At 69.2% G+C, this 20,399-nt stretch overlaps 2 protein-coding genes across 2 annotated transcripts in view; one reads left to right on the forward strand and one right to left on the reverse strand.

Annotated features, from left to right (window-relative positions):
• The window catches only part of LOC140629042 (cohesin subunit SA-2-like), a 48,311-nt gene extending 34,681 nt beyond the window's left edge, over nucleotides 1–13,630 (forward strand). Inside the window, exons 17-33 of the mRNA XM_072818439.1 lie at nucleotides 616–719; nucleotides 1,664–1,756; nucleotides 1,873–1,962; nucleotides 3,310–3,516; nucleotides 4,491–4,567; nucleotides 4,865–4,952; nucleotides 5,051–5,131; nucleotides 5,620–5,712; nucleotides 6,737–6,899; nucleotides 7,432–7,580; nucleotides 8,600–8,701; nucleotides 9,843–9,994; nucleotides 10,491–10,625; nucleotides 10,891–11,069; nucleotides 11,137–11,245; nucleotides 11,640–11,730; nucleotides 12,561–13,630. Coding sequence (XP_072674540.1) covers nucleotides 616–719; nucleotides 1,664–1,756; nucleotides 1,873–1,962; nucleotides 3,310–3,516; nucleotides 4,491–4,567; nucleotides 4,865–4,952; nucleotides 5,051–5,131; nucleotides 5,620–5,712; nucleotides 6,737–6,899; nucleotides 7,432–7,580; nucleotides 8,600–8,701; nucleotides 9,843–9,994; nucleotides 10,491–10,625; nucleotides 10,891–11,069; nucleotides 11,137–11,245; nucleotides 11,640–11,730; nucleotides 12,561–12,575 — 1,928 coding nt within the window. The 3' untranslated portion in view covers nucleotides 12,576–13,630. The remainder of the gene's footprint in view (nucleotides 1–615; nucleotides 720–1,663; nucleotides 1,757–1,872; nucleotides 1,963–3,309; nucleotides 3,517–4,490; nucleotides 4,568–4,864; nucleotides 4,953–5,050; nucleotides 5,132–5,619; nucleotides 5,713–6,736; nucleotides 6,900–7,431; nucleotides 7,581–8,599; nucleotides 8,702–9,842; nucleotides 9,995–10,490; nucleotides 10,626–10,890; nucleotides 11,070–11,136; nucleotides 11,246–11,639; nucleotides 11,731–12,560) is intronic.
• LOC140629131 (serine/threonine-protein phosphatase 2A regulatory subunit B'' subunit beta) overlaps nucleotides 13,533–20,399 on the reverse strand; it is a 36,440-nt gene continuing 29,573 nt past the window's right edge. Inside the window, exons 8-13 of the mRNA XM_072818620.1 lie at nucleotides 19,152–19,200; nucleotides 18,646–18,735; nucleotides 18,362–18,537; nucleotides 16,644–16,762; nucleotides 16,470–16,576; nucleotides 13,533–14,235 (exon numbers count right to left, since the gene is read on the reverse strand). Of these exons, the coding sequence (XP_072674721.1) occupies nucleotides 14,085–14,235; nucleotides 16,470–16,576; nucleotides 16,644–16,762; nucleotides 18,362–18,537; nucleotides 18,646–18,735; nucleotides 19,152–19,200 (692 nt within the window). The 3' untranslated portion in view covers nucleotides 13,533–14,084. The remainder of the gene's footprint in view (nucleotides 14,236–16,469; nucleotides 16,577–16,643; nucleotides 16,763–18,361; nucleotides 18,538–18,645; nucleotides 18,736–19,151; nucleotides 19,201–20,399) is intronic.

Here is a 20,399-nt window from a genome sequence, read left to right on the forward strand (position 1 = left end):
TCCAGCGTCTGGGGCCCAGGCCTCCCTGGGCTGGTGGCCCATCCCTCCCGTGTCCTCCATCCTCATGGGGCTCCTCCTTTGCATCTGTGGCTCCTCCTGTCTCCTACGAGGACCCCTGTTGCTGGATGCAGGGCCACCTGGTCCAGGACGAGCTCAGCTCAGAGCCTCACTTAGTCACACCTGGAAAGATCCAGTTTCCCCACAAGCTCCTGTTCTGAGGTTCCGGGTGGCTGTGACCTGGGGTGAAAGTCCCTGGGGAGCAGCCGGTGAACACAGTGTCCCCTCAAGTGCGTGGCTTTAGACCCGAGTCCCAGGGTACGGGATGGTGCCGGGTGGGCCGCCGCCCGCCGCTGGAGGTGGCGTCAGGGGTTGCCGTGAGAACGCGGCCCGGGGCTGTGTGCACACTTTGAGGGAAGGGCTGGCCCTGGTTCTGCACACTGCTGACTGCGTGAGCCGGGTCGGGGCCTGCTGTGCCCAGGAGCCTCCCGCTCCGCACGTGCTCCGAGCCTGGGCCAGGCCCAGCCAGGCCTCTCAGCAGTGCATCAGTCCAGAAGCTTCCGTGACCCGGTGAGGGTCGGTGTGGGCTGACCTGCCCCCGTCTCCGTGTCCCCGCAGCGCTGACGAGCCAGCAGGAAAGAGTGCTCATCGAGATCCTCGTGGCCGCCGTGAGACAGGCTGCCGAGGGCCGCCCTCCCGCTGGCCGCCGCCTGGGCAAGAAAGTCAGTGCCACCCCTGCCCCCTGCCTGGATGCGCTTCCTCCCCTGTGCTGACCGCTGCGCTGTGGCTGCTGTGCCGCTGCTGGGAGCCCCGCGCACGGGGGCGCTGTGGGTGCCCGCGCCTGCCTCAGCCCTGTCGCGCCCTGCCGCGCCCTGCCCGGGGCCGGGGACCGCTTGCTGCCGCTTCAGCCTTGCGCTTGCCACCCTGGCTGCTCACCCGGCCGCTGGCGCTGCGGGCAGGGCTCCCGGCCGCCCAGGTAGGTGCTGCTGGCTGTGCCCGCGGCTCCCGCGCACCCTTCCCGCCGGCTGCCAGGCTGTTTGCCAGCTGGTCCGTGTCTGCTGCCTGCCTCCCTGGGGAGGGCCCTGCGCAGTCCCCCCCCTGCCGTGTTCACACCGGACACGGCAGTGTGTCAGCCAGCCTCTGAATTGCCTCCATGTGAGCCTCTGGTGTCCCGGGGGACATAAAGCCATGGGAATTAAGCGCTCACCGCAGTCCTAGAGACCAGACGTCTGAGCCTGGGCGGGCAGGACCACCGAGATGCAGGTGGGGTCCTTCCGGGGCTGCAGGAAGGGTCCTTCCGGCCTCTTCCAGCTCCAGGAATCCTCGGGCTGTGGCCGCGTCTCTGCCTCCATCCTCACGTGGCTGTCGCATTCTCCCTTGTGCACGTGTCCGGCTCTGTGTCCTCATCTCTCATTCTTATGACACCAGCCCTGCGGCATTAGGGTCACCGCGAGGTGCGAACTTGCGGGAGACAACTCAGTCCTGATGGCTTCCCTGCAAGGGAAACGCTTTCCTGGAAACCCAACACCAGAGGCAATCCGGAGCTCTGTCCTCGGTTTCCGGGCAGCGCCGCCCGCGTGTGACCTGGTCACGTGGGAGCAGGTCCCCGGGCCACTGCGGGACTCGTGTGGGCCGTGGGCTCAGGCCATGCATGCTCTGCCTGCAGGGTGCCAGGGAGGTGGACGGGACCCGCCGCTGGCGCGAGCATGCCAACATGAGCCGACACTTTGTCAAGGTGCTGCCCCAGCTGCTGTCCAAGGTGCCGAGTGGGGAAGGGCCCGAGGCCGGGAGCGGGCGCTGGGGGGCTCCAGGGCAGGTCCGGAGGCTGCAGGAGGGCGCTGGGGAGGCTCCGCGTCACGCCTGCTGTCTGGGCAGTTTGCAGCGGACAAAGAGAAGGTGACCCCCCTCCTGCAGATCCCTCAGTACTGCAACCTGGACGTGTACGACATGGACGGCCTGGGCTCCGTAAGTGCCCGGTTCCGGGCGCCTCCCAGGGGGACGGCCTGGCTGGGGTGGGGGCTGGGGGCTGGGGGGTGGGGGAGCGGGCCTCCTCCTCCTCCTCCGGGCCACGCCCCTTCCCTAGAGCAGCAGGGCCCCTTCTGGGCCACGCCCACTCTCCTCCGGGCCACGCCCCTTCTCTAGAGCCTCAGCACTCCTCTGGGCCACGCCCACCAGCCACGGCCACGCCTCCTTTCCTAGAGCCACACTTGCCCTCCTGGCCACGCCCCGACTCCTCTAGGCCACGCCCCTTCCCCCGCAGCCCTCCTGGGCCACACCCCTTTCCTGGGGCCACGCCCACTTCCCTAGAGCCGCAGCCCTCCTCTGGGCCACACCCTTTCATTGGGGCCACGCCCGCGTTCCTAGAGCCACGCCCACTCACCGCGGCCACGCCTCCTTTCCTAGAGCCACAGCCGCCCTGGCCACGCCCCACTCCTCTAAGCCACGCCCACTCCTCTAAGCCACGCCCCTTGCCTGGAGCCGCAGCTGCCCTGGCCACGCCCCTACTCCACTAGACCACGCCCCTTCCCCCCCTCCTCTGCTCCACACCCTATTCTTGGGGCCACGCCCACCAACCGCGGCCGCGCCCCTTTCCTAGAGCCACAGCTGCCCTCCTGGCCACGCCCCTCCCCCCGCAGCCCTCCTCCGGGACACACCTTTTCTGGGGCCACGCCCACTCCTTAGAGCCACACCCACTCACTGCGGCCACACCTCTTTGAGTCCGTGCCTGTGTCCCCTGGGGCCGAGACCTCTTCCCTAGAGCCCTACCCTTCCCCTGGGTCACGCCCCCTTCCCTGGGGCCACACCCCTCTCCCTCTGGGTCCACATCTTCTCCACTAGGGCCACACCTGCTTCTGTGCATTTAGACAAGGGGGCTGCATCCCCCTCCCTGCGGTGTCAGGTGTGGGGGCTCCTTTCCTCCTCCCTGTCCACCCTGCAGGAGTCAGCCGTCTCCCACCCAGTGGCAGGGTCCTGACTCCTATGTTTGCAGCTCCTATGAGCATCCTCTTGCCCCCATACCCCCTGCCCTGGGCTCCACCTGGCCCTTTTCTTCTAGCCCCCGATCGCTCAACCCTGTGATTTTCCACCCCACCCCTCATCGCCCGACCCTGTGACCCCTGACAGCTCCCCATTTGACTGCTGACCTTTCGTCCTTGACCCCATGACCTTTCATCTCAACCCATGACCCCATGGCTTCCTCCCTAATCTCCTGACCTTTCGCTGGCACGTTCGCCCTCAATCTCCTGAGCCCCTGAGCGGCCCTCTCGACCCCCCTCCAGTCCCCTGACCAGCCCTTGCTCCCCCACCCCCCAGTACCTGGACGCGGCGCTCCTGGAACTGGACTGCCTGGTGCAGCGACACTCGGACGTGGCGGTGCTGGAGGCCTGTGCCCGCGCCTACGGCACCTACTGTGACGAGGGCGGCTCTGCCCACGGCCAGGCTGCCCCCGCCTGCAGCCGGCTGGTCGACATGCTGGTGGACGTGCTGACCCCGCTGCTGGACGTGTTCATCCAACACGAGGTGCGGGCTGCGGAGGCTTTGGGGGCTCCGTGTGGGCCGTGATGTGGGTGGTGCGGATGTTGGGGCTTGGGGAAATGCGTGGAGGTGGGGACCCCGTGCTGAATGAGGGTACTGAGGCTCCGTGCTCTCTTGTTGAAGTGTTATAAAGTGTGCACCTGTCAGGCAGGGGTCAGCTCCGTGACCTCGCCAGTGTGACCCTGGGGACGCAGGGCGGGTTCCCCTTCGAGCCCCAACTGCTGGTGCTGTACCCGATCTGCTGGCAGCGTGTACGCTTGGCGGGGGGTGACAGAGTGTCCTGTTTCTCCCCGTGGGAGCCCTGTAAGCCCCCGGAGCACAGCCTGTCAGAGGCCCTGGCCTGTGTCCACCGGGCACTGGTGTGTAAGGAGCTGCGGCGTGACTGTGCGCTGCTGGGCCATCCTGTGCCTGGCGGTTGTACGAGAGCAGCGCAGCCAGCACGTCACTGGGCCGCGTTCCGGTGGAACTTCCATGCAGACGGCGGAGGGCCGCGTAAGCTGTGGGCCGGAGGTGTGGCCCGGACTCGGCCGGTTACCGCATAAGGAGTCCACGTTGCTCTGAGTTCCGCAGCCCGGGGCCTCCCTGATCCTGGGGTGCTAGGGGGCTGCGAGCGCTTCTGCGACTGTTCTCCCAGCTGCAGAGCGAGGAACGCGTCCCGCGTGGCGGGTTCTTCATGGGGCGTGAGGCGGGTGCAGGGAGCTGGCCCATCCCGGATCGTCCCGGCCCCGCTTGCCAGCGGCGTGGACAGAGGTGCCTCTGCGCCTCTGGGGTGGCCTCTGGTCTCCCGTGTCTCCTGGCGAGCTGGACGCGGGATGGGCTGTGACACAGTTTCCCTTTTTGGGAGTGTCCAGCGCTGCCTTCTGAAGTGGGGGACAGACAGTGGGGGGAACGCGGGCTCGGGGAGGCTGCCTGGGCCGTGCGAGGTCCGCCCCACCCCGCGTGCTCTCCCTGCCCCGCAGAAACAAGGCCTGTTCCTGGGACATGGGGAGATGGGGCGCATCTGCTCCACGCTGCGGAGGCTGGCTGCCTTCTACAGGTGAGGGGTGCGCGGCCCGTGCCCTTGGGCTGTTGCCTGACCGCGAGCAGGGGGCGGGGACAGCGCCGCGGGGTGTCCATGGGTGTGCCCGGGGCTGAGCCACGTCCCGGGAGCTGGGGCTGCCTCACCCGCGGGGCTGGACACCGTAGTGGACGGAGCCCCCGCCTGCCGTGTGGGGAGGGTGCCCCCAGTGTCCCCACGGGCGGTCCCTCAGCCCCAGGCCGCTGACCGACCGCCGTGAGTGGCTCACCCGGGGCCGAGGCGGGTGCTGAGATGTCTCGTGGGCCTCGTGCACAGCACACACGACCTAAGTGGCTGGAACCTGTACGAAAAGATGGACAGCCTGCTGACGTTCCGCAGACACCAGGGCAGCCTGCCCACGGAGGTGAGCGGCGGGGTGGGCAGGCGCAGTGCTGCGGGAGGGGGTCGGGCCAGCCCGGGGTCCCTGCACGGTGCCCCCGGCTGACGGCCCGTGCCCCTCAGGTCGTCCACTGCGCGCTGCAGTGCACCTACTATGCGCTCCTGTGGCAGATCGTGGCGGCCACGGACCGGCTGCCGTCCCAGGTGGGTGCAGGCGCGGATGGGGTGGGGCCTGTGCTCTGCAGCCGTGCACGGGGTGGGGTGGGGTGGGGGGACCTGGGGGGAGTGGGTGCAGGCACAGGCCCCGTCATCTGTCGTCCCGGGCTGGCGGGGCTCCGGGGCTGTGACGTGAGCGCCCACCTGGGGCCACGGCCCGAGCGCCCTGTGCACCTGTCCCACGAAGCAAGGGTGTCTGTGGGCGGAGACCTCAGTCCCTGGTGCTGGCCAGTCCCTGCGTGGGGCGCCAGACAGGTTCCGGGGTATGTCTGTGCTTCTCTGGGGGTGCGTAGGCCTCAGTCGGTCCTGAGCAGCACAGGGCAGTGGGGCGAGAATAGGGGGTGATGGAGGTGGGGGTGACGGGGAGGGGCAGTGGGGGTGGGTGACGGTGGGGAGGCGGATGGGGAAAGGAGATATAGGACGGGAGGGGCGGGGTGCACGCCATCATGATGGGAGGCCCCGCCCCCGCCCCCCAGGAGGCGCTCCTGGACCTGAGGAAGCGGCTGCTCAAGTTCTGCCTGGCGTGCCGCGTGTACCTGAGCCACCAGAGCAAGGTGCTGAGCGAGAAGGTGGGTGTGGCCGCGGGGGACCGTGGGGGCCGGACATGGGGACAGGCCGCACCAGCTGTCTGGAGCCTGCCGCGAGGCGGTGGCCTGCCGGTGCCCCAGGCGTGGACAGAGGTGCCTCTGCGCCTCTGGTGGCTCTGGCACACGGAGTCTGTGGGGGCACGAGTGGGGGAGCCGGGGTGAAGGCTCGGCGATGCGGGTCCGGGCTCCTGGTGTCCACTCGGGAGACTGTCCCGCTGTGGATAAAGTGTGTCTCATGCGCGGCCGTTCACTGGGTGGGGGGGGGTGTCCCTCGGCAGCCATTGCCCTGTCCTATGACCCTGCGCGCCCCGTGCACCAGGTGTGTCACGGCCTCCCTGTCCGTGGGGCTCGGTGGTGGCCTCAGCCCGCCCTTCCTGCCCGGGTGCTGGGGACGTTTCCGATCGCAATCCGTGTGTGGGGTGTGGGTCTCGGGTGTCTGTCAGCACGTGCTGCGGCCGCATGTTGGGTTTCTGGTGGACGGGGGTTACGTTACAGGGTGTGTGTCCTGCACGTGTGTTGTCCATGTGCGGGGTGTGCAGGCCCAGCTGTGTGTCCCGACTGCGTGTTGTGCATGTGTCCTAACAGCCTGTTGCATGTACAGTGTGCCCTGCCCGTGTGTTGCGTGCGTGTCCCAACCGCGTGTTGCAGGTGTCCTGCCCGCGTGTTGCGTGTGCATGTCCTGACCACATGTTGCATGTGCAGCGTGTGTCCTGCCCACGTGTTGTGTCCCAACTGCACGTTGCATGTGTGCAGCGTGCGCACGTCCCGCCTGCGTGTCCCATCGTTCTGCTGTCACCCTTGAGCGCCGGCATGTGACCCCAAGCGTCCCGCGTGCTTGTCCCATCTGTACCTTCACACTTGGGCCTGTTGTGCCTGCGGGGTGGGATTCAGGTGAGGGCGCCGGGTGCTGAATGCCCTGGGAGCTCTGTGTGGGCGGCGCATGAGGTGGGTCCCTGTGGGGGTGGGGTCCTGTCCCTGGGCGCCCCCTCACCCCTCGCCCCCTCAGGCCTTCATCCTGCTGTGTGACCTGCTGCTCATCCTGAGCCACCAGGGCCCCGAGGAGGACACGGGCCTGGGGCTGCTGTTCTTCGTCCCTGATCACGTCCTGCAGTGCAAGCTGCTCACCTTCGTCAGGGAGCACGTGTTCCTGGAGGACGCGGGAGCCGCAGGTCAGCCTCCTGGGGACCTGGGGGAGACGTGCGGGGCCTCGGGGGTGGGGGGGGACTTGGAGGGAGCCAGGGCAACCTGGAGCAGGAGGGGGCCTGGGGGGGGAGCTGGGAGAGAGCCAGGGGCAGGAGGGCGGGAGAGCGCCGGGGGGCAGGTGGGGGGACCTCTGGGGGGGGAGGAGAGGTGGGACAGGCAGGGGGCAGGAGGGGAGAGAGCTGGGGGCAGCCCGAGGGCACAGGGCAGGAGGGGCCCTGGGGAGCCTGGATGGGGCTTGGGGTGCTGTACCCCCTGGGTTCTGGAGCTGCATCCCCGGGCGTGTGTCGCTGTGGTTCGTGCTGTGAGGGGGGCGTGGGGCCTGTCCAGGCAGGCGGTCAGGACCCGGACATGCAGGGGCCCACGGCCCTCCTGGTCTGGGTCTGCGCCTGCACCCTGGGGTCAGGATGTGCGCTGGTGGCCCTGCCCCCTTGCTGTCCCGGCTCCCGTCCCCGGACACGACAGGGGCGGCGGAAGGCAGGGCGTGGGCTGTGTCCCCAGGTGGCCGCCGAGTGTACAGGGAGGAGGACGCGGACGAGCTGCACGAGCTGTTCCACAGGAGGAACATGCTGGCCGTGTTCTGCAAGCTCATTGTGTGCAACGTGCTGGAGATGAGCGCGGCCGCCGCCGTGTACCAGTTCTACCTGAAGGTGTGTGCGCGGCTGCCCAGACCTGGGGGCGACGCCGGGCGTGCAAAGTACCCACGGACTCCCCGTTGGGACCCGGGTCCTCCCCCGGAGGAGCCCACGTGCGCATGTGGACGGCGTCCCCCTTGGTGTCTCGGGCCGTGTTCTGTGTCACACCTCTTCCCACAGCTGGGCCCTGGGGTGCGTTTTCACTTGGGGTGTCGTGTCCTGGGTTTTCAAGCTGTGCCGGGTGGTTCACAGAAGCACCGCTGTTGGCACTTTCCTCTCCGAGAGTGAGTGTGAGCGTAGTGAGGGCCGGGCTGAGCCGAGGCACTACCGTCTGCGCCAGATCGGCGGGGGCAGTGGTTCTGACGACCGCGTGGCGGGGGGCCGGCGACGGAGGAACGCGTGATGCCCAGACGCGAGGGGAGATGCTGGCGGAGGAGTCGGCGGCTAAGTGGGTGGACGACGCCTGGGTGGCTGCGTAGACGGACGGATGGGCAGGGGAGGCTGTGACGGGTGGATGAGTCGGTGGGCACATGGATGGCTGCGTGGACAGACGGACAACCGGGCGGGTGGAGGAGTGGCGGGTACCCGCGTGGGTGCATGCACGGAGGACGGCCGCAGTGGACAGTCACCGCACCTCCCGTCCCAGAAGCCGCTCCGTCGGGACCTCCTTTTGGTGTTGGTGTACGACAGAGACGTGAACCCCTTGTTCGGGGTCATTTGTGGGAAATCCGGTCTCGATCCCTTTTTGACTCTTGAGTTTGGTGTGTGCCACGCTGTTTCTCTTTCCCCGTCTTCACCCTGCGTGGGCCTGAGGCTCACGGGACGCAGGGGCTGCGAGGACCAACGCCCCAGGTCGTGTGGGGTGCGCCCCCTCCCAGGTGGTGCTGAGCGCACCGTGGGGTCCCCGTCCAGGAGGCCCCGGGGAGCCCGGGGTCCGAGCTGCGTGGCCGCCCTGAGTGTGTCCCGTGGAACACGGCGAGGAGAGCGTGGGCGCGCAGGCAGGGCGGTGCTGACGGCTTCCGTGTGGCTCACAGCACTATCATCACTTTGGCGACATCATCAAGGAGACCATGACGAGGACGAGACAGAACGACAGGCTGCGCAACGCGCTGTCCCTGCTCCTGTGCCTGCAGCAGGTGAGTGTCTCCCGGCGTGGGCCGCATCGTGGGGACACCCCGCCACGGCACCGCTGCCCCTCGCGGCCCAGCCGTGCGCACACCCCTCCACCCGGACACCGGGCTTGGTGTGCGATCGGTCCTGCTTCGCAGCCGGGGGTGTCTGCCTCTCATCACCAGGGGCGACTTAGACGCGTGGGGAGGGTCTCGAGCGCGGGCCGCGTGGACGTCCGTGGCATTGGGGTCTCAGAAGACCGCGCGTCCGCCCCTTCTCCTGGTTCTGGCTCTGTGCACCCACGTGGGGCCGCCGACGTGCGAGGTTTCTGGAAGGACGTGGGTCCCGTCTCTCCCCCCGGGGCTGAGTCTCCACGCGTGTTTGGCAGGGCCGGGGGGTGTCCGCTGCCCCTGTGGTCCCGGCCCTGGTGCTGCCTGTGGGCGTGGGGGGCAGGCCCCTCCCTGGGCACTTGGCGCACGGGCTCTGCCCGCGGGTTCCGGAACGCGGCTTCTGTTTCCCGATTCCCGAGGGCTGTGCACACCTGCGACACCCACTCACCTCACCGTGCACACCCCTGACACTCAACAGTGATGCGGAGCTTCCCCAGGGCAAGCGTGCAACGTTGGCACCACGTCCCCACCACGGAGGCCCCCGCCAAGTCTCGCTGGTTTCCTGTGGAGCCCGTGGTCGCCGGGGAGGGCGGGGCAGGTGTCACCCGCGGCCTGGGCGTCCGCAGATCCCGCCGTGGGTAGCGGAGTGTGCCGCCGTGCTTGTCCCCCCCCCCCCCCCAGCCCCTGCAGGGTCCCCTGCAGACAGCCTTGGGCCCGCTGCCTCAGCCCTGGGTGGAGGGGCGCGGAGGGGGGCGCAGGAGACGCTTGCTTCTCTGGGTGTTGTTGAACGTCAGTGCCCGGGGCAGGGGGCACAGTCAGGCCGCCAGCCCCCGGCTCCTGTGCGGGCTTCACGCTCTGTGCCCCACTCATGCGACCGCAAGGCCACGCTGTGCCTCCTCGTAGCGCTGACGGGGCGCGGACGCGACGCCCCACGCACACGGCGCCCCCCTGCGCTCCAGGCGCGGCACCCCTGCAGCCGAGCATGTACAGGGCCACTGCCAGGTGCCGGGCCGCGGGGTCGCCCGCACCCCTGCCCCACAGCCCTATGCTCCCGCAGCTGTTCCAGAAGCACGTGGACACGTACGGCCTCGGCTCCGACCCCATCGAGTTCATCTGCGGCCCCTTCTACTCCATCCGCCTGCTGGCCCGCCGCTTCGCGCTCACACTCGGCTTTGACTCTGCCCGCGACGCTGCCCACCTGATCCACAGGTGCATGCCGGGAGGGGCCCTGACCTGCCCGACCCATGCCCCGGCCCGTGCCACCTGCCGCTGTGCTCCCAGGTGTCCCATCCTGCCCCCTTGTGACCCCCGCCTGACCCCGGCCTCATCATGACCCTGCCCGACTCTGACCCCTGCCCAGCCCCTTTCCCAGGCATGACCCCGCCTGACCCTGTCCCCAGTGTGACCCCAACCCGATTCCTGTCCCCATCCGATCCCTGTCCCAGCCCCACCTGACCCCAGTCCCTGGCGTGACCCCACCTGATCACTGTGTGCAGTGACCCCACCGATCCCTGTCCCCGGAGTGACCCCCACCAGCCACCCTGCCCCAATGAGCGCCACCTGGTGCTGTGCCCCGTCTAATACCCGCCCTCCCCCCAAGCCTCACCTGACCCCACCCGTCCCGTGGGAGCCCCACCTGACGCCCCACTGCCTCCCGTCTGTGCCTCCGCCCTCCGCCCCACCTCCCCGCGGGACCCGTCCCCAGGCGCGGGCTGGCGTTCGCCTTCTCCGAGTCCCCGGTACCCGAGGAGGAGGCCCGCCAGCGCTTCCCCAACCTCAGCTTCCTGCTCGTGCTGGCCGAGTTCTCGTGCAAGATCCCGCCCGCGGAGCGCGCGGCCGCGTGAGTGTGCAGGCCCCGGGCTGAGGCCCCGGGAGGGGCGCGGGAATGGGAGGTTCTCGGGTGGGCATGACCCGGGCTGAGGGTCGCCGCTCCCTCTGGCGGGCTGAGCCTGCGCTGCTGGGGTCCGTGCTGCAGGATCGCCCTGTGGCTGCGGGGGGCGCCTCTCCCGCGGGGTTCCGGGGCCCTTAGCCCAGCAGGGGACGGACCACGGGGTGCCTGGGGGCGTCTCCCCTGACGTCCCCACCACGCCCCCTGTTGCCCGCAGACTCGCCCACTTCCAGGACTCCATCCCTGAGGGCGTGCCCGTGTTTGGGGAGGGGGACATGAACCCCATGCTCGCCTACCGCAAGTCCCTGATGCGCACGGACTACATGGCGCAGGGGGAGGAGGAGCCCGCCGCCAACCCGTTCGACGCCATATGCAAGGACAGCAAGCGGCCCCAAGGTGGGGAGAGTGGCCCGGGTGGGGAGGGGTGGCCGCGGGGCCCGGGCTGACGGCTCCCGGCCTGCAGAGCTGCCCGCGGGGACGTGCTCCACCTGGACGCCAGACACGCTGGCCAGCTGCGCCGCGGGGGACCGGGAGCCGAGAAGCTGCTCCTCCAAGGAGCGGAAGCCCAAGAGGTGAGGCCGCCGCGGCCCTGCGTTGGGGTGGAGCGGGGCTGCCAGGCCGAGTGTCCCAGAGCAGGGCCTGGGGACGGCTGCGACGGGACGCTGGCCCGACGGGGGCCCGCCCGGGTGTGCAGCAGGGACGGGGCTGTTGGGGGCGGGAGGCAGGTGTGCACACTGCTCCTCCCGCGTCCCCCTGCTGCACAGCACTGTCCACGCTGCCCGTAGCGCCACCAACACTGGGGACATGACCGTGTTAGAGCTGCCGCTGGGGCCCACGTCCTGGGGACCGTGCCTTGTCCACGTGTCTCCCTGTCCTGCCTTCCCTCGGCCATCCACACACGTTCCGTCCACGGCACAGTCCCTGCCTTGGTCTCCCTGGAAACGGGCCACCCCTGGTCTCTGGCAGGGACATCTTTGATGTGGACTTCCTGTCGTCCGAGGACTCCGAGAACTCCTCCAACGAGGACGTGGATGTGGAGGGCATCTCTGTCCAGGAGGTTGGTGCCGCTGGGCCTCTGGGCGGTGGCCGCGTGGGGCACGGACGTGGGGCTGCCTCTCCTGCCTGCGCCCCCCCATCCCAGGGTGCTCAGAGGGACGTCCCACCTGATGGGGTCCTGGGCGACACTGTGGCCTCCGTGCCCAGGGTGGGTGGGAGCAGGTCCCTGCACACGTTCGCAGGGGACTCAGGCTCTGGTCAGAGGGCTCACCAGGTGTCCGCCGCATGGACGATCTGAGGCTCCCGGATGGGGGGATGGGGGCCAGGCCCTGAGCCGACCCAGTGTGCGCTCCAGGCCCACGCAGGGTCCTAGGGGCCGCAGGCTGGCAAGGGGCGGTCCCCGTGCCCTGGCCTGCTGAGCTTCAGACACTGGGCTTGGGGTGCCCTCGGTCCTCGGCATGTCTGCTGGCTCCTGCCTGGCTGCCCTCTAGTCACGCCTCCAAGAGCCGCGGGTCTGGGGTGGCTCTGAGACTGGTGCGGGGCTCCTGGGGGTGTGGGGGGCGGTTCGTGTGTTGGCCCTGGGTGCCGTTGGACGCTGGGGTGCAGGAGGGGGTCAGTGACCCAACCCAGGGGGCCGCGGGAGGGTTGGGGGGTTCAGTGTGCCAGGCCTGGGGGGTCAGGGTGCAGGGGAGGCCGCACCCCAAGCCCGCTCTGCATCCCGGCCTTGCTCTGGCGCTCCAGGGCCCTGGCAGGGGGAGGTCCCCGCCCCCTCCCGAGTCCCCGCCCCCCGCCGACTGGGAACAGGCCTGGGCCGGAGCGCTCCGTCCTCCAGCACGGTCCTCCACCTATCCGTCCCTGTCGGGTCCTGAGGGCTGTCCTCTGCATCCCCAGGGGGCGTCGGACTGAAGAGGATGCAGGCCCCGGTGGGACTCCTCACATCGGGGGTCACGAGTTCCCCGTTGGTCACCGCCTCGTGTCAACCACAGCCACCTGGTCCTGGGGACGGGGAGCCAGTGGCCTCCAGGGGCGGCCGACCGGGGCCCTGCGGTCTTCAGGGGAGGCCGGTGACCTCTGATGTCCGCAGCTGCACACGCGAACCCGTGTGTGGGGAGCGACCCCGTGGCCGCGGCCTGGGGCCCCCCATGGTGCCCGCGCACCCGCCCCCCTGCCCACCAGGTGCCTACTTGCCTGCAACGTCCTCGCTGGCTACTGCTGCACGCGGCTGGAAGGTTCCAGAACCAGCTTGCCCCGCCCTGAGCACGGTGCTGGTCTCCAAGCTGCGGCTCTGCTGCTCCTCACAGCTGGGCCTCCGTTGGGTGCATAGGGGTGTCCGGCGCTGTGGGCCAGCGGCAGGGCCGGGTGGGAGGGGCCGCTCCCCCGGGTCCTGACGAGGTGCGGCCTGGACCCTCGCAGGACGCCCTCCCCTGACAGGTGGGGGACGGGCACCCTGCCATGTAGACCCCGTGCCGGTGCCATACCTGAGCCCCTGCTGTGGGGAGGACGACGTGCACGTGTGCACAGGGAGGGAGGACGACATGCCCGTGTGCACGGGGAGGGAGAGGTCGGTGTGCGGGGAGGACCCCGCCGGGGGCGGAGGCAAACACGTGTGCCCGTGGTACGCGTCCCTGTGCCCGCTGGGCCTTGGGAGCCACTGTGGGCGAGCGCGGCCCCTGGTGGCGGCGGGACCGCTAGGGGTTGTGGGGAGGGCCTCCCTGCTGGGCACGGCAGGCCACAGGGCCAGGGCTGCAGCGTGGACGGGGTCTCCCGTGCTGACACTGCCGTCCGCCCCAGCAGCGCCCCCGCCTGCTGTGTGACCTGAGTGTGCCGTGTCCGCGTCGAGGGCCGGGTAAGCCGAGCCCGTCACAAAATCCTTAAACTCTTTATTTGAAAATACAAACGTGATCTCGTAAAACATTTTTAAACTGCTATACACACCAAATAAAAGTTAACTTTACACGTTTTGTACATGTACACAAACACGTGAGTACACGCGAGGGGTGCTCCTTGGCAGGTCCCGCGTGGAGGGCGGTGGCTGGGGCAGCGCCCCAGACACTGCTGTGGACGGACACCTCCTGGAATGTTCCGGACCCACCTCGTGAGAACACGGGGCTGCCCCACACCCACAGGTCAGCACGCGGCGGGCGAGCTCCAGGCGCGGAACCGGGCTGCCCTCCACGTGGACGGACGTCGGCCGGGCGGGTGAGTCTGCAGGGGCCGCGTGTGTCCTGCCTGTCGGGGGTCCTTGCACGGACGTGGGGCCCCTGGACGGGCAGGGACAATGCTCGACGGCCACCTGACCAGCTTCCAGGAAGAAAGAACAACCTGTCGTCCGGCACAAATCACGTCCCACGGAAGTCCCGATGGGACACACGCCGCTGTGCGCGCAGCAAGCGCCCGCCCGTCCTGGAGGCGCGGTCACGAGGGCGGCAGGTCATCGTCCTCACACGCATACTCGTACAGGTCCACGGCGCCCAGGGCGGACGGCGCCTCGAAGAAGGGCCTCTGGGCCAGCGGAGACCTCAGGGAGCTCAGCTTCTGCTCCACGGGGCTGAGCTCGGCTTCGTACCTGCAAGAACGCGGTCCTGAGCACCCTGGGGCACGGCCCCCTGTCCCCTGCCTCGTGCGGTGCACTTGCGCCCAGCCCCAGGTGCCCCTGGAAGTCACCCCTGGGAACGCGCTGACGTGTCACCGGGGCCGGCTCCTGCCCACAGGGACGGGCAGCACGTCGTGCACACGGAGGGCTGCACGCAGCAGACGGAGCCGGGAGTGTGAGGTTGGGTGTGCACCGAGGGCTGGGGTCCACGCAGGACAGGCGGCCACCCGACGGAGGTCGTGGGGACGTCCTAGCAGGGCAGCGGCGGGTACCACTGCGGCCGTGCACGCAGCAAGGCCTTAGAGCCTGTGCTGTCGCCCCTGCAGCGGCTGCCACGCCCAGCACACCCGTGGCCACTTGGCTGCCGGCCGCCCGCCGCCCACTGCAGACCGCGACTAACTGCCCTGCCGGCAGCAAATATCAGGAAGCGCTGGGGGACAGGACACCCAGAGCCACGCACTGGAGGCCACTAAACCTGGCGGAAGCGGCCAAGGCCACAGGACGCGGAGATGCGTCCTGGGGATGCCCGCCGGCTCTGGCACACTCACGCAGCAGGCAGCCAGTGAGGCGCTCCACGCTCAGTTTTAGGATCACACGGGCACAGGGATTTGCCGTGTGGCCGACGCACCGATGCCCATGACCAAGGAAGGCTGGCAACATGCAACCCCAGAGTCGAGATGAGGACAGGGCCAGCACGGGCTCACGGTCACCCCACAGCCACTAGCTGGGGCTGGGGTGCCGAGGCTCCAACGGTCCCAGAGACCCCGCACCCGGCCCGCGGGCCCGTTCGGGGAAATCACCAGCGGCTCCCCCGACGCGCGTGCAGGTGAAACCCCGTGGCCACAGCCCTGTGAGGGAGAAGGCAGGCAGGCTCGCCCTGACGCCTCGGCCGGAGGGCACCGCGGAGATGCACGCACAGCGGCTGCTCTGCCCTCGGGACGTGGGGGCCTGGGGCGCACAGCACGTCCCCACTAACCCGCACCCGGTCCCCGTGATCCCTCCACCGGAGGAGGTGTACCAAAACCACGCCGGCAGGAAGGGCCACGGCCCTGACCCACCCACGAAGCGGCCTGCGGCTCTGAGCGACGCGGCATCCGACACGGGGACACCAGGGCCACAGCCTGAGACGGCAGCACACACGCACGCGGCGTCAATGGGACGAGCCTCTCAGAGGCGACGCTGCCATGAAAGTGGCGCCCACGCGTTAGGGGGAAGCCAAGAACCGCGGCTCCGCGGGGCCCTCGGGAGCGTGAGGCCTCCGGGAGGGCCGGTCCACGAGGTGGCAGGCAAACGTCTGGCCGTGTGGCCGAGTGCCCACCGATGCCCGGCGCTGGCAGGGCCCGTGGGAGGGAGGCTGGCTGCACACCGCGGTGTCAGGGAAGCGCGAGCCGGAGGAGCAGCGCCGAGTACCGCCAGGAGCTGGGGGGCAGGATGAGGGGGGCTGGACGTGCCCGGCCTCACTGGGACCCTTGGGGCTGGGGTCAGCCCCCCAAGACAGCCCCGTGCGCACCCCGCCCCCGGGCCCAGCAGACCAGGAGCCCGTGGACTTGAGGCTCCCACCCTACAGGCTCCACTGCTGCCCGCAACCACACGGGAAACTCGCCTGACCCCGGGTGACCCTGACCCGGTGCCGGGGGCCCTCGGGTGCCTGCGGTGGGTGGGTGAGGACCCCTGACGGGAATGGGGAGCACGCGTGTGACCAGAGCCCGTCGCGTGTGTGTGGCCAGATGGACCCCCAGAGTTCCAGGCGACCCAAGGGTCAAGAGGGCAGGAGGCCGGGCAGGACGCAGGGCGGGGTACGGCACGGCGCACACACCCTGCAGGGCGGCTGTGGGGCCGGGGAGGGGTCACCCGGGCCTCCCGGTGGGTGCTCACAGGTCGCTGTCGGGGCAGAGCCGCGTGGCACTGCCGGGCCTGCGTCCAGAAAAGGGGTGGAGGCCGGCGCCGGGGCGGGCGCGGCTGGGGTGCGGCGGCTGCACCCGGCACCTGGCCCCTGACCCCGGGATGAGCCCTCCCACGGCCGCCCCGGGTTCCCCTCAGGGTTCAGGGCCCACGTGCCCGCCCTGCCCTGTCCCATGGACACACGGCCGGGAGGCGCGTGAGCAGCCCCCGGGCCCTGCCTGTGGCCGAGGCTGTGGGAGTCGGGGGCACCGCCGCCCGCGTACCACCCGGGCCCTCCCGCCACGCCTGCGACCGTGCCCACTCACCCGTCCTCCCACGGCTCGGCCGCCGCCTCCTCGGCCACCAGGATGTCATACTCCTCGGCGGCGTACTTCTCCCAGTCGGACAACTCCGGGCCTTCGCTCTCACTGTCCTGCACGAGACACGTGCGTCACGCGGCGCGGCCGCAGCGGGCACCCCGAGCCCCCGGCCACACTCACCCTCAGCAGGGAGACCTGTTCCTTCTGCTCGTGGTCGAGGTATTTCTCGATGTTGAAGAAGGTGTCGAAGAACACGTTGGCGAGCTTACACCTCTTCAGGTCGCGCAGGGTGATCTTCCCTACGGGGAGAACCGCCACATGGTCATGTGGGGGGGGATGTGGGCGCCCGTCCTGAGGAGCCTTGAAAATCGGCCCACTACTGTGCTTGGTGGGCACCTGTCCCGACAGCACTGCGCCACCGGCGGCCGCGGCAGGGCGGACACGTGGGTGGGTCGCGGCACACTAGCGCCCGGCGCGCGGGAACAGACGCTGCGGCCGCAGGGGAGCCCACGCACACACCACGGGGCGCCACGGGGCACGGCCCAGGGCCAGCGCAGGGACCGTCAGCGCCCCAGACCCGGTTCCCTGCAGCAACCGTCCGCGTCCAGGCGTCCCGCGGGGGCAGCCTCCTGTCCCGCTGCCCTGGGAGCGCCCTCCTCCGACCCCTGCTGGCTGCGCCCCGGCCGCAGGCTCCTCAGCTAAGGGGTGTCAGGAGGTCCCCGGGTGGGGATGTGCGCCCGGGGCCGCGCCCACAGCAGGAGCTCCTGCTCCATGTCCCCGAGCTGGGGAATTGGAGCACAGGTGGAGGGACGTGGCGTCAGGGACACCCCTGACCCTTGAAGGACACGTGTGCTCACCCCACAGGGCAGGATCCTCCCACGGGCGAGGCGGAGGGGGCACGGGGGGGTGGCCGGCTGGGCCGCACTGTGTGGGGTCCACACTCAGCAGTCACCACCACTGGGGGACGAGGGCGATCACGTCACACAGGACGGCACCTCCTCACCCACCCTGGGTGGCGTCTTGCGGCAAGGTCGGGACCAGGCCTCCCCAAGGCCCGCTCACCCTCATCACCAGCTCACAGTGGGGATGCCATTCCCTCAGGGGCGCCCTTCACACGGCCGTTGCTCACACAGGGAGCATCACACGTGAGGCTATCTCCTCTCACTCGAGAGAAACGTGCTGTCGTTCAGGGCATCCATCTCCCAGGAAGAACATCCCGTCACACGGGGTGTCTCCTACACAGGGGGGTACCACAGGGGGACATGGCACATGGAGAGCATCCCCTCACACCTCACAGAGCAGACCTTCCCTCACACAGGCTGAGGCAATATCCCAGGGGGACGTCCCCTCAGAGTGGCTTCTCCCTCACAAAGGGGGGTCACCACACCTCACGGGGGTAATCACCTCACACAATGTGTCCCCTCACACAGGGGGGACATCCCCTCACGGGGGTCACCACAGCTCACGGGGGGGATCACCTCATACAATGTGTCCCCTGACATGGGGGGGGACATCCCTTCAACGGGGACAGCACAGCTCACGCAGTGGAGAGAGGAGTCCCCTCACACATGTCCCCTCACACGGAACTGCATCATAGGTCACGGCGAGGAATCCCCTCATATGTGTCTCCTCACTCGAGGGGCCATCCCCTCACAGGGGGCAGCACAGCTCACGGCAGTGGGGCAATCACCTCACACGATATGTCTCCTCACACGGGGGCGTCCCATCTCGGGGAATCACCTCACACGCTGTGCCCCTCCCTCCGGGAAACCTCGCCCCACCCGGGCAGGTGTCGCAACTATGCTGAGGAATCACCTAGACAATGTGTCGCCTCACGGGGACACCGCCCACGGGGCCGCCCCCCACGGGTGCCCCACGGCGCGCTCACGGAGCCTCACCGTCGTTCTGCGGCTTCACCAGGTCCAGCATCTGGCACAGGCAGTCCTCGAAGGGCAGGGCCTCGATGGCCATGCTGTCCAGCCGGCGGCACTGCTCCTCGTAGAAGTACTCGAGCTCGAACATGGACAGCGCCCCGTCCCCGTCCAGGTCCATGCAGCGGAACCAGTACTCGATGCTGCAGCGCGGCGGGCCGCGGGGACACGTGCTGGGGCGGCGCCGCAGGACCCCGCGCACACCCGCCCGCCCCCGCCAAGAGTCGCGCCGGCGGCCGCCGAGTCCCTACCTGGTTGGAGTTCTCTTGTCTTCCTCGGAGAGCAGAAACCACACGAAGTCGGCGTAGCTGATCTTTCCCTCCTTTTGCACCTTCCTGCCCCTGCCGTCGACGGGGAGAGCGAGAGCGCGTGTGTGGCAGCCAGGCGGGGTGGCTCCCGGGCCTCTCACGCTCATGGCCTCCCAGGCCCCGCCCACGTGACAGCGGCGTCTGCTGCCCTTTCTGATGACCTCCCGTGACAGAGAGTGTGTCCTCCTAACGATCTCACGAGGCAGGAGTGTGGGCGTCCCCGTGACACCACGTGACGAAGCGGCGTGGGGCTTCCCTATGAGCTTGTGTGACAGCAGCATGTGTCCCCCTTACCATTGACCTCCCATGACAAACGTCCTCCACGATGACCTCGCGTGACCCCAGCACTCCCTGTCAACGCCTGACGAGCCCCCGGGGGGTGACTGAGCTAGGGCCGGACTGAGGCGCCGCGCCAGGAAGCACCGAGCGGCAAGGACGGCGGGACGTACCTCGTCACGGCCCCGGAGAATATCCTCTCGATCATCTTGGTGGAGACGGCTGCGGACACAGAGTGGGCGGTGAGCGCAGGGGGACGCGGGGCCCCTGAGCCCACGTCAGAGGACGAGAGTGGGCGGCCGCCCGGGGGCCCGACAGTGCACTGTCAAGGGCGGGACATGCCCACTTGCACACCTGCAGACGCTCTGCTGCCCGACACGCACACGTGGTGATGGAATCCAAATGCCTTCAACTCACACCCGCCAGGTGACAAGCACCGCACCAGCAAGCGTGGGCGTGGGTCAGAGAGCGCCACCGACTGGGCAGGTGACACACCCCCGCCTAGTCCCCGTCCCGGTCCCGGTCCCGGTCCCGTCCCCGGCGGTGGGGAGTCTGAGCTCCACGAGGGGTCGCGGCTGGTGACCCCAAGGCCGGTCTCCCGGGCGGGCGGCCGTCTCGTCCCCGCGTCCTCACGTGCGCATCCCTCTGTGCGCGCTGTGTCCTAACGCCCTCGTCTAACACCGGGTCCTGACCTCGGGGCCCCGCTACTGACGTCGTGTGCCCGTCATCACCTCTAAGCCCCACGCTTCCACTTACAGTCCCGTCCTGGAGTCTGGGGAACGTGGCCCCAACAAATGAATTTTGGGGGACACGGTTCGGCCCCACCCAGCGCAGCACCCGCCAGACGGGGAGAGGAAGACAAAGTCCCTCTGCACATCTCCTGGTTCATCCCACCCTGAAGACTGGTCTCCCGCCGCAGGATGGCTGGGTGCTGCAGCAGGCTGGACTGCGTGCCCCAGAACACGTCTACACCCGGACTCCTGGTACCGGGACGCGGGGCCTCAAATGGAGGTAGAGCGCTGCAGGTGGGACGACGTGAGGATCTGAGCTGGGCTCGCCTGGACCACGTGGCCCTGCGTCCAGCGACAGGGGTCCTCGCAAGAGACAGAGGAGGAGCCACAGACGCAGGGGAGGAGCCCCGTGAGGACAGAGACGGGAGGGACGCGGCCACCAGCCCAGGGACGCCTGGGGCCACCGACGCTGGAAGAGGCGGTAGGGCCCCTCCCCAGAGCCTCTGGAGGGAGCGTGTCCCCCCTGGACCTCAGACTCAGGTCCCCAGAGCTCGGGGAGGATGAATCCGACCGCTGGAGGGTCCCAGTTTGTGGTCACTTGCTCCAATGACCTCAGCCGCCTGCACAGCCCCCCTAGGTGACCGTCCATATCCACATGTCCCGCGTGTGTCCCTGGCTCGTGTGTGCCCT

Source organism: Canis lupus, chromosome Y (genome assembly GCF_048164855.1).
Source record: "Canis lupus baileyi chromosome Y, mCanLup2.hap1, whole genome shotgun sequence".
NCBI classification, from domain to species: Eukaryota; Metazoa; Chordata; class Mammalia; order Carnivora; family Canidae; genus Canis; species Canis lupus.